We start from the raw sequence: 14,853 nt of genomic DNA on the forward strand, positions 1-14,853 counted from the left end.
ATAATTATATAATTATACACGATTACATGTGCTACATTATAAATCTGTGTATAATTTATAATATAAGAAGTATAGATCGAATTCAGTATCAAAAAGAACAGAATTAGCAGCATAATGTAACAGAAAGCATCGCAGAAATCTTACATCTTGTAGTGTTTATGATAGTTTAAGATTATACTCACATTATGCACAAATAATAATAATAAAGCAAATTGATTGTTATTCGTGAAATTATTTGAATCACGTATAGCCAATCATCCTGAATTAAACTCTTCACGACAGTGTTATTGTTATAGAATTAAATTGACAACAGACATAATACCAATAAAATAATGAGGGATATAAATAGACAGATTTTTCTTGATTTGCGTTTCAACGGTGCAATGACTGAAACGCTGGAGACAAGAAACATTAATATAGACTCAAAGAAAGATTGTATTCAAATTTTACATGTAGTCATTACATATATACACGACATATACATCGAAAGTTACCTCTCCTGTATCTGCGTACAGACATAAAAATGGAGATTGGTGTATTGACTAGAAAATTGTTTCTCCCTGCATCTACATTACTGTACATGTATACTTTACATACACGATATACTTTAACGTAATAGTGCGCGCTTAATAATATACATATTACTAATTACATACTTGAATAAAATAATTATAAATATATAGAAAGATATCACCAGGAACATTGATATGACATAATCGGCGGTACATTTTATGAACACGAGATTTTATACCTAGTAAATAGCTTCCGAAAACCGTGCTTCAACGTGTTTTGGCATGCTTTTATTGCCTGACTTATTGGGATATCACGTCTGAATTTAGTTTAGACAAAAGTCGTGTCGTTTTCTTTTAATTCGATATCCTCGATACGGTTGGATCATTGGCTTAATTCTTGAACTCCAGCGTTTCATTAGTCTGACTGTCTATAGCTTGAGGAGAAAAAAAGCTGAAAAATGTTATGTGCAATATTACGCATTTAAAAGACATTATCATGGAATGATCAACTTTAATATATATATCTCATGTGTTTATAACAACAACAATCTAAAATATGAAAGTGTACTACATATCATGCTTCAACATTACTCGCACTTCAGATATATCCATCTTGCGGATCTTTCAAAAAGAAATAAATATTTTTAGACGTTTCCTATTTGGTAACACAAGTTGACATAAGTATCGTTCTGTTTTTGTTACTCGTGGAATGCCAAGATAGAACATTTGTGTTACTTGTGTCACTAAACAGAAAACGTTCTTTAACAGCACATCATCATCGAGAGTTATTTTATTGAATGTTACAAAGATTTTCCTTGATATGATCATCCTTGGTCGCATTGGTGGCAAAACACAAGAACTTCAATTTATGATGAACATAATCGGTGTACCGCAACTCGATATATCTAAAGTCCGAGTAAAGTTCTATCTAATCCTCCGTACGCTGAAAATACCTAATCTCGATGCGTTTACAGAGATTCACGAGCTTCGGATGATCCTGTACGATCATAGCCAGCTTGTCAAGTAGCGGCGTCGTGATTATCGTGAATATGTGACCAAAAACCAAAGCGTCCAACTCGTTGGGTTTGCTACATACAAAATCATGCGAATAAATCTCGTTAATATCGCATTAGCGATCGATATGTATATTTATATATTTGTAAAATCGTTACATATTTACTTAGAAAAAGTTAGATATATTTCGTTAATTTATCGACAATGTAAAAGAATGCTCGGAAAAAGGAGGAAGCGATTCAGGTTGTGATCGAAAGCCATCCCACAGAGTATCTTTGGAGACTGATTCAATTATTTCAAACTCTTCCGCAATCTCGTTTTGTATTCCAAAACTAAAGTAACGATGTTCGATTCTGAACATGTGCTCGAGAAGCTTGGGAAACTGACGAATTATGGCAGCGACTTCTTCATTGTAAGGGAAGGAAGGCGACGTGAGAGTGTAAATATGACCATATACCAAGGCATCGACTTCGGTGGGTCTTATGGAACAGGATAATTTGTCAAGTGTCAACTGAATCAATAACAAAAAGGAGAAAGAATGAGAAGAAACATAATTACTACTTACTCTTTCCCAAAGAAAAATTCTTCGTCCGCTAGCCTCTCAGATAATGCTATGCAACACTTCTTTACATCATCGAAAACTTCATCCAAACTTTTGTTGTACCAGCCGAGTATGCTGAGTTTTTTTATGACTTCTCGTCTCTTCTGCCAATTCAGATAATGATTAAGTGGCCAAGGATATACACTTCCGTGCCTCTGCTTTGTGACGTTTAAAATCACAGGGTTTACCCAGCAGATGTATAGCTCAGCATTAACAAATACATTGTTAACAAGAGATTGGTATGCTCTCATGTCCACTTTGCCATCAGGATCCAGATGATCGGAGAGACTTATTCCTTTACTTCCTATGTGTGCCACTATACCATCAAACTCAGATATTAACTTTGTGCCGCACTTGATGAAGGGCACGCGGCCTGACGGTGACATAAACTCTGCATTCTTCCTCGGTTCTATTTGAAAATCGAGCTGACACATCTTGAGGAAAGCCTGTACTGCAAGACAGTTTGCATTGTCGGGAAGCAGAATCTGCTCGACTTCGTATGGCTGATACAAGGTAATTGGTTGTGGCCATGGCTCCTGAGCTGCGACAAGAGAATGCAATTGCTAGCGACGCTCACAAGGTGGTTCACCTATATTCTCTAATGACACTTACATAATCGGTACTCGCATACGCACACATGTGAAGAACTAACGAGTGAAAAGCTACGACATAAGGGAAAAAACTGGATGATTGAGGTAAGGTCGAATAGTTGGATATTTACGAATTTGACGGTGACAGCAAGCAAGAAGGTTATGCGGTTTTGTTTACAGTTTTGTTGATGCAAGGTTAGATCCCTCAAGCGGGATTTGTGAGAACGGCGGTTTGGACAATGCGATTCAACGCAATTTTCAGACATTACCTTCCAATTCTACCGCGATCGAATCGCCCAGCAATACGTGCGGCATGTCTACGACAATCGTACGACGACGCTGCCTCTTATTTCGCTGCCTCAAAATCCACAATCGATCGCTCCCATAAAAGCGCCACGAGCGAGAAACGAGCACATGCACTTTCTCCCTTACGGCCTCACATATGTTTATATCTTATATATCGCGAAATAAAGTTGACAAAAATAGACCAAATTCATGAAAAATTCGATTATATTTTGATTAATTTAATCAGCGATAAATTTATCAAATCAAAATATACTTTTTAGTATTTCGTATAATGCGGACAGAATTATTGTTGTGGAAAGAGTTTGATTAATGTTATGTGTGTGTAGTTATAATTAAAACTTGTTGGCTCCTCGGCCCATCAAATCAATTACTTATAAATTAAATTAATTGGAGTTTAATTGAAAGTGTCATATTTACCATGTAAATTAATAAAGCATCGATCAAGATCCCTCGTAGAAATATTTCCAGTTTCTTCCGCGTCGACTTGAGATTTCTCCTGAATCGATGCAAACAAATTAAATCTTACAATTAAATCAAATCTCTGTTTCGCAGTTATTTATGAAATATTATATTTATATTATTTTTATGTTATGTTACATTAATTATTATGTTATTATTCGTTGAAAAGTAACCTTTGAGGACTCGAGAACAGATAGAAATGCATGCAGAACACGTGCGTACAACGACAAATTATTTTTCTTTTCTATATCTTGAAACTCATTCTGATAAGAATGCATGGTCGTTAAACAAGAACCTCGCATTTCCCTGTTGATAAGACTTGTAATTTTCCGCCGCGGTTTAAATTTTGGTCCGAATTTTATAACTGCGATGTGTTTTTTTTCTAAAAGTGCAATTTTATGCAACGAAGGAAAGCTAGCTTTTTATCCCCACTTCGATCACAATCAAAGTATTCAAAAACTGTTCGCTCTTCTCCTGCTTCCTTTTGCGTATCTTCGCTGACTTTAAATTAGAAATGAAACTGGCGAACACAATCGTTAGAGAGCTGAAAAAAAAGAGAAACGATGGAATTCAACAACAGAGCAAAAAAAAACTTGCGCTAAGAGATAATAAAATAGAATAAAGAGTGTTTCAAAACAAAACTAAATTGATTCATATATATGCGCGAACTGAATTTTGTATACATAATATTGAAATGAGATGAAAATTACAAAAGCGAATTTATTAGAATTTATAATTCTATTAGTCAAATTCTAGTGAATTTGCTCATTTTTGTAATTTTCACCTTGTTTGAAAATACACAATCAATCCTTATATAGAGATCTCTCAGTTTTTGGAGATTTTTTACTACAATTGTTTAACATATATTCGAATTATACATTAAAAATTTCTATTTAAATTATACGTATTTAAATTACTATATATATTATATAACGTATATTAAATAAAAACTCCTTATATGCCAAGTTTATAATTAGATAAACTTAATATTTGTTAACCATTTCTACATGTTTCGTTATCCACAGAATACAAACTATATGGCATCAATATTATAATTTTTTTTGCAAACCAAGGTTTGTAGAAATAATGTTTTAAACATATTTTAAACTATTTAAAAAACTGCTTAAATGCGATGTTTTTAACATATTTTAAAAAGTTTTTTATAATACTGTCTAAAGTATGTATGAAGCATTAAAAACATGTTAATAAAACATTTTTTTGTCAACTCTGCTTTTAACAATGTACATATATAAATCTAATAATAACACATGTTTTACATTGTTGAGCCTAACATTATTAATTATAATATTGTTATAATATTACAGTAGTTTGTTCAGCAGCTGTGCGGATCTAAAATATATATTAAAAATGAAATATGAGCGAGAGGAAAAAATTTATTCTTTCCAGTTTAATTGTAATTTCTGGAATAGCAATACGCGTACTATTACAAATTGCAAACTCTTTTATCGCCGACAAACGCGTACTATGTCAAGATCGATCAAATGGGTGAGAACCTTCCGGGTGGTCCGAAGTCATTGGGGCGAAAGAGGGGAGCGCTCTGAACGTTGGAGCATATTTGTGATTGATCGCGATTAATTGCGGAGGACGATTGGCATGCGTGACGTTTGTCGCCTCTCCACCAATCACGCGATCTCATTGACTCTCCGAGAGGCCGAAAAATCGAATCAAATTCCATCGAGACGCGACAGTTGCCGATACTGGATTTCGTTTCAATTAATAAGAGGATCGTGTGAGAGAGAAAAAGAGAAAAAGGAACGAAAAACAGAAAAGGAAAGATGGAAAAAAGTCGTCGATTTGGCGTATTATAAAAATACAGAATTGAAGATAAATTGAAGATAAAGCAGAATATTTTTCAATGACGAATCTCTATCCTTTTTCATATCATAGATTTTTATGATATATATAAGCTTGAACTTTTGTTTAAACGAAAAAGTTCAAGCTTATATATATCATAAAAATATTGCAAATATATAGAAAATATATATTTATATATTACATAGATATATATAATTAATAAATTATATATGTATTTGAAAATAGAATCAGAATTGAAAGAAATACGTATTCCTGATCGAATATATAACATCGAGTCACCGTCCTCCTCTTCCTCCGTCGTTCTATATGTTCTATACGTTCTGTAGGTTCTGTATGTGCCTGTATCGTCTGTATCGGCGCGTGAATGTATATGAGTACGAGCAGTACGAGTGAACTGTGAGGATAGAGGAGCATCGCGTTGCGCAAACGACCCGCGCCGTCGGGCGACCAGCAGGCCGCCAGTCTATCTAAGTCTATCGTTCACGCCGAGCTATCATCTTCTTGCGCTAAGCGCTACGTTCAGAGGTAGGTATACTGTACTTGTTGCTTACGGACGGGCCGCGCGGCGCAGTTCGTCACGGGGCATAGATAGAAGTGGGATACTGGGATAGAGAAGGAGGGTGCGAAGAAGTAGCGGCCGGTCGTGCGAGAAGAGAAGAGACGAGACGAGACGAGAAGAGAAGAGAAGAGAAGAGAAGAGAAGAGAAGAGAAGAGAAGAGAAGAGAAGAGAAGGAAGTAGGAAAGAAAGGGAAGACTACACGCACGGCTCTCCACGCGACACCTCCGTGTCGCACGCGCCGATCAGCGCAGATCATCGCAAGCCGGGTGAGAGAAACAAAAAGAGATAAAACGTGTCTCGGTGACGATCCACAATCGTCACCGATATACGTCAGCACTGGTCAGCACTCGACACGCCAGCAGGGTCGTCGAGTAGCCTCGATCGAACGACGGGGCACGTATCGTGTCCCCGGCTACTCCGCCGCAAGAGCTGGAAAGCCCTGGCCTTCCTAACCTAAATTCTAAATTCTGTCAGTCGGCGCCGAAACTACCGAACGGTAGTCGGTACGTCGAGGAAGGGAGAATGAGCCAATGAGGAGAAGGTGGACAGCAACGAGATTTCTCTCGTTTTCCTTCTCTCTCGCCGTCTTCTAATTTCCTACTTCCAATTTTTTGACAGCTAAAAATACAGTTTTTGATAGCGGCTACGTCGCGACTATTTCGGCGCCGGCCGTAATGCCTATAATTCTCGGCCGCACTTTTCCGTGTTCGCGAAGGTCCCTCCTCGCCGACGCGTGAAAATCCTTCGTGCGATGTCCTTTCTTTTTTTTTCTCTCCTCATAAAAAATGATCTGCGCGGTAAAAAGGAGCAGTGCCTTGCGATTCGATCGAGGCATAAGTAGATCGAGATCTCGCATCGATTCGCGACTAGTTTCATTGTTTACCGATTATATACATTTATGGATTATGATACGCAGCGTGTCTCGAACGCACGAGGATCGACGACACGCGCCAATCACATATGTACATCTGTTTATCGACGTAGAATAGCGTCATTAGCATCGCTAAACGACAGTTAGCAGATCGAAAGAGGAAAACAAGGTGTAAGGGGCGAACACAGCGCACCGGTGTCGAATCGCACGCAAATATGAATGAACGAATACCGAAGTCACCGGAGATCGAATATCGATTTATTTTTAGCCACGTACGTTATCGACATCCTATCTTGCGCACGTTATCTCACACCCTGTCACTTGTAATTTATGGGAACCGATAATTATTTCTCCGAATAAAATGTTTAGATTTGCATTTTATAACAGATCGTCATTGATACTTGAAAATTTCCCATATTTTCAGGTTGATTCGATTGCGGAGTTTTTCACGCTATAATTTCGAACAATTTTAAACGAGATAAAATTTAAATCCCATTTTCAAAATTCAAGTTTTATTTCTTTCTGTTTGATATCTTTCTTTGATATCCTCTACACAATGAAAGAGTTATTATACTTGAATCCTCGAAAATTGGATTCAAATGTTATATTTCATTCAGAATTGTACTACCTTGTCCTAACATTTTTTTTTTTCCAGCAAACCCGACTGCTATCTTAAATCGTAATTCCTAAGCTTCAAGTTGGTTAGATTCCAACTGCAAAATTTAGAGCTTGGAGCAAATTAACGTCACAACTCGAAGCTTAGATTAAAAGGCTAAGAGGTTACTACATCTATTAGACCGAAGTTAATCCTAAGATAATACAGAGTACATGCGAAGAACAAACAATTGAAACAACAAAGTCAACTCTTTTTTTTTCAGCCAGCAGATCCGATGAGACTGAGCGAAACGAAGAACGCAATTCTCACGCGTGGGACGACACAATTAATTAGCAAGCCGAGCCGTTTTCAGATTTCCAACGAGAACAATCTGCGCGTCGGTCCTTTTACAGAGATATGTAGTGCACGAAAGATGTCACGTCTAGATGTACGTGGCGCTCTCACGTGCGCGCGTATCAGCTTTATTTTAATCTCTTTCGCGCTCTTTAATGCCGAACGGCTCGTCATCTCATGGGAAAGTTAATCGTTATTTTATATTTAGCCGGTTTAGCTGTATAATTTTATTGTGATGCGCGCACGAGAGTACGCTTTTAATATAGATTAGATGTTTATATATACATATACACGACAGAATGAGTCAGGCAGTACATATTGCATAAGATGTCGCGACGCTGGATGGGTCTATGTCCAGACTTAGCCGCAGATTGCTTGTATCAATAAATGCAACGTTGGATAGATATCTGTTCAATAAGTAGCGTAATTTTGTTCGTTCATTGACTTGCTCGTTCGTTATTTAACGATTTCGAAAAAAAATAACATTAAAAAAAATTTTTTCAAGTGTTTCTACATGCCTTTTTTCTTGTATTTATATATTTCTGGAGTTTTTCTTTTTCACCGGCCTTGTAATAATTTACTTCTATCGCACGAATTATTAGTGGGAATTACCCAAACGTAACGAAAGCGAAGGTTGAACAATTTTTAAAATAATTTGTTAAACGTTGTCACTTATAAAGAAACGCTTTGTTGCACTTCCAAGTTAGACGTTTGCGAAACACGCTGTCGCAAACACTTCTAATTCGCGATGAAGTGGTTTATAAGTAGGATTGTAATGTAAGTATACAAGTAATGCGGTGCAAAATAGCTTCAAGTCCTTTTGTACTAATCGTAATAATTTTTGTATTAATTAAAATAATTAATCATACTCATTATTATAAAAATTTGCTGGTAATTACGGAAAAGAAAAAAATTATATCGCTGATGATAAGAAAATAGTGAGAAAAGAGAAATATTAAAATACTGTTATCATCATTATTTGATTACTCAAGCCGCTATCTGGTTATACTTGACATATTATCATGGAATTTATGCCGATAATTGTTTCCTGCGCAATGTTGTACGTATGTCTACAGAATTAATTCTCCAACAGTTGAAATGCGCGCTTTACAACTTTCCATGCCTATAAATCGGTAGTTAAAATACGGTATATTCGTAGTGTATACACACACACACACACACACACACACGCACGCGCGCGCGCGCGCACACACACGCACGCACACACACACAATATATTTATATATGTGTATATGCTCTGCTTTCAGGAGGCTCATCATGTCGCATCATATCGTTACCGTATGCGTGGTGTGTGTACTGTGCACTGCACATGTACCCTGTTCGGCGCATACGAATTTGTCGGTGATGGCATCGAATAATTCAACAAATACCAAAAATCATTCGGATCCACAAGGACAACCATATATATACTTGAAGAATCAACAGAGATATGATCCAAGTAACTTCACTAGCAATAAACACGACTCTGTAAGATCTCATCCTATTCAACACATTGACAGTAATAGCAATAATAATGTTTCGGTAACCACTGACGCGATATCAACTGCATCATATGATACTCATCTTAAGAAGCAGATGACGGAAAGCTTCAAAGGCGGCGGCAATCTGCAAGATATACGATCCTCAATTAACAACGCAAGTGTATCTATAAATTCAAGAGATACAGAACTTTTGGAGCGTCTTGCTCAAACAGAGTTGGTGACAAATGTCAAACAAAAGTCTGCACGATATAGCGAAGATTTATATACCGTTAATAAATCTAGATTAAAAAGAGATGTGAATGAGAGGTACTTCATGCAGAAGATCTTTGAGGCTTATGGAGATGGAACGAGTATAACTATGGAAGGTTTTGAAAAACTTGTCCGGAAATTGGGTCTACTAAGATTATTTGATACGTTAGAGGTGGATAGTGATACCACTGATAGAAGTATGTATAAAATTAGTAGTAAACACATTAAAAGATTATAGCAAACTTATCAAGAAAATCATCTTCATATGTTACAGATAATAATAAGAATTTTCTAAGTAAAGGCCTACACGATGCAGATAGTAACAATAACAAGGAAAGAGTAAGACATGCGCTATTTATCAAAATAACTTAATTCTTGAGAAATTTGTTTTGTAGTAATTATAATTATATATAATGCGTTGATTCAGTGCATTTACTTTTATTTCAGTGCTTAAATAGTCAAGAGTTGCTAAGTACTGTTGCCCAAGATTCACACTACGTTTTCAATAATAACGCGACGATATTGCCTAGCTGGCTTTTCGAACGGGTGTGTCCGGTTCTTGTGTATCAATTAGCGGCCGAATCCAGTTCGGAGAGAAACGGCTGTATACGAGTACCCGAGAACTACAAGCCTGTCATGCCAATCGATAAATTTTATACAGCGGAGGATTCGGCGCGTAATACTGTAAAAGGTATTATGTGAATGTGAACGAACAAAATGCAATGATCAATCTAGTCTTCTAAAGATAAGTCAGTTCTTTCTGAAGAAAGGCAATAAAAAAATTGTCATTTTTATTTATTCCAGTCTGGGTATATTCAACAGTTAGTATTTTCGTAATTAGTCTTAGCGGATTGCTCGGTGTAGTAGTAATTCCGATCATGGGAAAGAATTATTACCATCACGTGCTACAATTTCTAGTTGCCCTGGCCGTAGGTACTTTAACCGGTGATGCCTTTATCCATCTATTACCACACGCAAGTTTCTTTTATTTATAAGATGTTATACATCCGTAATAAAATGATTTATTTTAATATTACAGTATCTTTCTAATGTTTGTAGGCGATGATGCCACTTCATCACCATGAAAACGATAAATATCATGAACACGAACATCATCACGACGAGAGTAACGCGTTATTAATCGATCATGTGAATCTACATAGTATGAATATGTGGAAAGGATTAATCGCTATGATGGGTTTCGTGACATTCTTTTTCACTGAGAAGGCGTTAAATATGATATCCGAATGGCGAAAGCATTGGCAGCATAAGAAAAAGGTGAATAAAAGAAGAATCTTTATCTTCGTAAACGTAATTTCTTATATTATATCAATCGGTGAAATAATATTATAGTTACCTACGCGCGTGAGAGTAATGAGGGAGAGCGATGGGCCAAACAGCAATGTTGTCGGTGAAAAGCTATGTAAACACAAATACTCTTCGTACCCATATTGTTACGGCGAGATTGCTAGTGAAACTCAAGGTGACAGATGTTTTTTGTATTAAATTTAATGTATATTAATGGTTATCTGGGTTGTCACGTTTCGATCAAAATAGAGCAGCTTGTCAAGTTAATATATTTACTTCAAAGGCATATTGAAAGGTATGAAAAATAATCAATGAAATATGCAGATAATCATCACAATCGTCGAATGAATCATCATGAGAGACCACCTATCATCGAGGAGGAAAAACCATTGACATCCAATTGTAATTCTGTAACGAAAATCGTGACTGATGACATAGAGAAAAAACCAAAGGATGATTGGAGAATGGATGATCCGATTGTAAATGCTAAGAAAAATGCCGATGGTGCTGACGTATCATTAAATGAATCGGAGAGCTATACCGTCATTCTACGTGAACACGAGACCAAACATCACGGCCATAGTCATTCCCATGGTGCGTTTTCAACATTTTGTAATAAAATATAAATACTATAATCTCTTACGCAATGTGTGCATGTCTGATAACATTCATTTCGATTCTAGGCCACGTACACTCGGCTCCCGAATCAATGTCCAACGTGGCTTGGATGGTTGTAATGGGGGATGGTCTGCACAATTTTACGGATGGCATGGCTATCGGGGCAGCTTTTTCAGCAAACATCGCAGGTGGATTCTCCACGGCTATTGCTGTTCTCTGTCATGAATTACCTCATGAACTCGGTATTGTGTCCCTGATTCCTGATGTACCTATAAATATATATGTATTTATAACAACGGCGAATTTGATTGGATCGCAAGTGCGTAGGGGTGTATATTAAAGTCATTGTACACTAATTTAACTAATTTTGAATGTAAAAGGAAAATATTTCGAATTATAAAATACATATTTTATCTAACAGCATAATAAAGTGAATTGAGTATTTCATTATTTAAGGTTTAATGGATTTCGATGTTTATAATAATCATTTTTATGATAATTTGTGTACGACGGCGATAATGTGCGTCAGTGCACACTAAGTGCGTCCATTAGAATTCGCTATTAGTAATACAATAATGTGAATATTCTTGTACAGGTGACTTTGCAGTACTTCTGAAAGCGGGCATGAGTACCAAACAGGCTGTTTTTTACAATTTATTGTCTTCAGTGCTTTGTCTGTTAGGTATGATAGGCGGAATATTGTTAGGAAGTACTCCCGACGCTACCAGTTGGATATTTGCGGTTGCCGCTGGAATATTTATATATATAGCATTAGTAGATATGGTGAGTATACTTTGTTCTACGAAAGATTTACGATAATTTAAGAATGAAATCTTCTTCTTGAATTACTTTTTTTTCCTTAGGTACCAGAATTGTCGTCGAGTCATTCCGCGGAAAGTGGTTCGCGATTACAATGCATTTGGCAAACTTTAGGCTTATCGACAGGCCTTGGAATTATGTTACTTATCGCCGCCTACGAGCACGATCTTAAACATATTTTTGACAACTAGATTAATAAGTAATTGCTCTCGTATTAATGTTATAAATGAAATATCTTCCTGTTACGTTCAAACTATCGTATCTCTTTGTAATTTAATCTCATTAGCAATCTTTCAGCGTTTAACGTTACAATGAAAGTAAATTGTTCTCTCTTTCTTTCTCTCTTCCTTTTTGAAATTATTTCTTGTATTTCGAAAAAAAGAACGTAATGGGAAGGCTACACAAATTAGATCGCAGTTTAGATAAAGCGACAATATCTGAACTCGGATTGCCGATAAAAATACTTTAGAAAAATGAAAGTGTTGAATTCCGAAAGAATAGGATTTCTGTTAGACAGAGTACCAGTAATCGAATTGTCAAGCAGTCGAATTACAAACTGTGTTAATTATTTTCGAACCAATTTGTATTAAAGATATTTCTATACCTTTTCCGAGATCAGCTTGGAGATACTTTTATCGGGTAAGCAAAATTAATTTTTCCATCATAATAAAATAAATTTGTAATTGTCTAGTAGCTATGTAAATAGTTATCAAGAGACTGAACGATTTTGAAACAAGTAACAAATTTTTTTCTTTAAGAAGTTAATCACACGTCAACAACATTAATTATTGTCAGTAATTCACATTCATTACTGTTAAATGTATGATATTGAGGGAGAGTCATGTATAGTATTGTTTTACGAAAAAAAAACATTAACTTTGTACAAGCTCTGTGTAGATTGCATATGGGGCGTTTAGTATGATATTTCTGATTATTATTATCTGGGTAGAAGAACGGTACAAAAGAGTATATTTAAATATTGTTAGTTTGCAGCAAATTTGTGATAATTTTGCATAACCGAGTTACTTACGAATCAATGTATATTTCATTATAGATACACAACTACATTATTACGAGACTTTGAATATTATCATGTTCTTGCAATTTAAATAGATTTATTACTAGATTTTTAGAGATAAGAATGTCAGTTATTTTTTTAATTGCTTGTTATATTTTTTTTACAAGAAAGAAAAAAGTGCTGCACGGTCTTAAAAAAGATTTGATTCTCACGAATCAACACGGCTTAGGAGAAGTATCATACATGACAATATTTGAAACTTGTATTTATGTTTATAATACACAAGTGTTTATTTTCGCCAAATATTAATAATAACGATAATATTAATGATTGTAACGATAACGATAGTAATAATTTTAGGATTTTATATATACTGTATTGAAATGCTAAGAACTTTAAGATATTTTCACGTTGTCACTTTTACTTCATGATCGTTATGATGTGCATATTGAAATGCATTTAAATGTAACGAAAAAATTATAGCTATATAAGAAATTGTATTATACGTTGCTATGATACATTGACTTTTCAAAATTATTGCTATTCTGTCAAAAATTTAATTCCATCCATATATTATAAGTTTCTTTTTTAATTATACATAAGTATTAATATATATTTTTTATAACCAATAAGGCATGCGTGCAATTTTGGTTATTTTTGTAGAAAATGTAAAAGAGCGTTACATGTTTTTGTGTATAATCAATTTTGTTTGTGCACAATTGAGATTTCAAAACTATGCTACTGAGATACAAATAAAATAAACCGCACTCTTCTTTTAATTAAAAAAAACCTATTTTACCTATTTTACTTATTTGGTATTCGAATATAACATTTACTCGGATGATATCTAAGATAATAAAATATCTGATTAAGTATTTTAAATACTCGAATACTGAAATATTAAATGGCGAAAATGATTAAGAAAACAACCCACCAATAGAAAATAGAAAATACATTGCTTAATTTAAATAAATATTAATAATAAAATTATAAAAATTCTTGTTTCTCAAATTCCTTGAAGATACATCTTTAGTGTAGTATGAAAAGAGTACTGAAATAATACAATTTAATATCTATTATATAAAAAAAATAATATTAAAGTAATTAATAACAAGATTTTATAACAACAAAAGTAACTCCACTTTGAAAATCATATAAAAATATTTTGTTATACAGTGACAAAATCATCCTAATTGTTCATCTGCGCTGATAAACTGAACGCCGTACCATTCAAGTCTCACTATTCAAGCTCTCATTTGCAAATGAAGGTTTAAAATTAACAGAATCATTCATTTTCCTCATTAGTTCTGCCATATCATCGAGATTGATTTCTTGTGCTTCATCTACCACATTAATTTCCATTGATTGACTATCTATCGATCATCAATCCTTCTTGCTTTATGGATTTTTCCTCTTCGAGCTGTAGAGACGAATACAGATTACAATTACAGAATATTCATAACCAGCTTTAGATAATTACTGAAGAATTCTACCATACCTTCATAAATTCCAGTTTCAAGTAATAAGTATCGAAGTCTTCTTTTATAGCATGTATTTCAGATTTTATTATTTCTAACTGTTGTTGTAACTTGAAAATTTCCGCATTTATAGTATCAATATTAACTGTCTGCGTTCCAATGC

General features: G+C 34.9%; 2 protein-coding genes across 7 annotated transcripts; one reads left to right on the forward strand and one right to left on the reverse strand.

Moving 5' to 3' along the window:
- Positions 1–543: 543 nt before the first annotated feature.
- LOC108685113 (metaxin-2-like) lies at positions 544–4,059 on the reverse strand. 3 transcript variants are annotated; one of them, XM_018189765.1, is made up of 6 exons: positions 3,656–4,059; positions 3,441–3,519; positions 2,987–3,169; positions 2,092–2,668; positions 1,466–1,600; positions 544–963 (listed from the first exon to the last, which is right to left on the reverse strand). In XM_018189765.1, the coding sequence occupies exons 1-6, from the start codon at positions 3,782–3,784 to the stop codon at positions 903–905; spliced, it is 1,164 nt and encodes a 387-aa protein (XP_018045254.1). In that variant the 5' UTR covers positions 3,785–4,059; the 3' UTR covers positions 544–902. The 3 variants fall into 3 exon arrangements, with proteins under 3 accessions (XP_018045254.1, XP_018045253.1, XP_018045255.1); XM_018189764.1 differs by lacking the exon at positions 544–963 and adding an exon at positions 1,693–2,005 and having other exon boundaries at positions 1,544–1,600; XM_018189766.1 differs by lacking the exons at positions 544–963; positions 2,987–3,169 and adding an exon at positions 1,693–2,005 and having other exon boundaries at positions 1,544–1,600.
- A 1,654-nt stretch (positions 4,060–5,713) lies between these two features.
- LOC108685193 (zinc transporter foi-like) lies at positions 5,714–12,385 on the forward strand. 4 transcript variants are annotated; one of them, XM_018189883.1, is made up of 11 exons: positions 5,714–6,144; positions 8,967–9,646; positions 9,724–9,788; positions 9,897–10,140; positions 10,254–10,423; positions 10,509–10,727; positions 10,803–10,932; positions 11,082–11,351; positions 11,441–11,617; positions 11,971–12,158; positions 12,239–12,385. In XM_018189883.1, exons 2-11 carry the CDS (start codon positions 8,977–8,979, stop codon positions 12,383–12,385), a joined length of 2,280 nt encoding a protein of 759 aa, XP_018045372.1. In that variant the 5' UTR covers positions 5,714–6,144; positions 8,967–8,976. The 4 variants fall into 4 exon arrangements, with proteins under 4 accessions (XP_018045372.1, XP_018045373.1, XP_018045370.1 ...); XM_018189884.1 differs by having other exon boundaries at positions 5,714–5,843; XM_018189881.1 differs by lacking the exon at positions 5,714–6,144 and adding an exon at positions 8,343–8,475.
- Positions 12,386–14,853: the final 2,468 nt, after the last annotated feature.

The sequence above is a fragment of the Atta colombica genome, unplaced genomic scaffold (assembly GCF_001594045.1).
Source record: "Atta colombica isolate Treedump-2 unplaced genomic scaffold, Acol1.0 scaffold146, whole genome shotgun sequence".
NCBI lineage: Eukaryota > Metazoa > Arthropoda > Insecta > Hymenoptera > Formicidae > Atta > Atta colombica.

Coding starts and splice junctions, on each gene's coding strand:
- LOC108685113 (XM_018189764.1), bottom strand. CDS start 3,784: ATGCGAGGTTCTTGTTTAACGACCATGCATTCTTATCAGAATGAGTTT. Junction 3,170..3,440: donor ATGCTTTATTAATTTACATG/GTAAATATGACA, acceptor GCGATATATAAG/ATATAAACATATGTGAGGCC. Junction 2,006..2,091: donor GAATTTTTCTTTGGGAAAGA/GTAAGTAGTAAT, acceptor CTGTTCCATAAG/ACCCACCGAAGTCGATGCCT.
- LOC108685193 (XM_018189880.1), top strand. CDS start 8,797: ATGCGCGCTTTACAACTTTCCATGCCTATAAATCG. Junction 10,933..11,081: donor GATTGCTAGTGAAACTCAAG/GTGACAGATGTT, acceptor TGAAATATGCAG/ATAATCATCACAATCGTCGA. Junction 11,352..11,440: donor CGGCCATAGTCATTCCCATG/GTGCGTTTTCAA, acceptor TTTCGATTCTAG/GCCACGTACACTCGGCTCCC.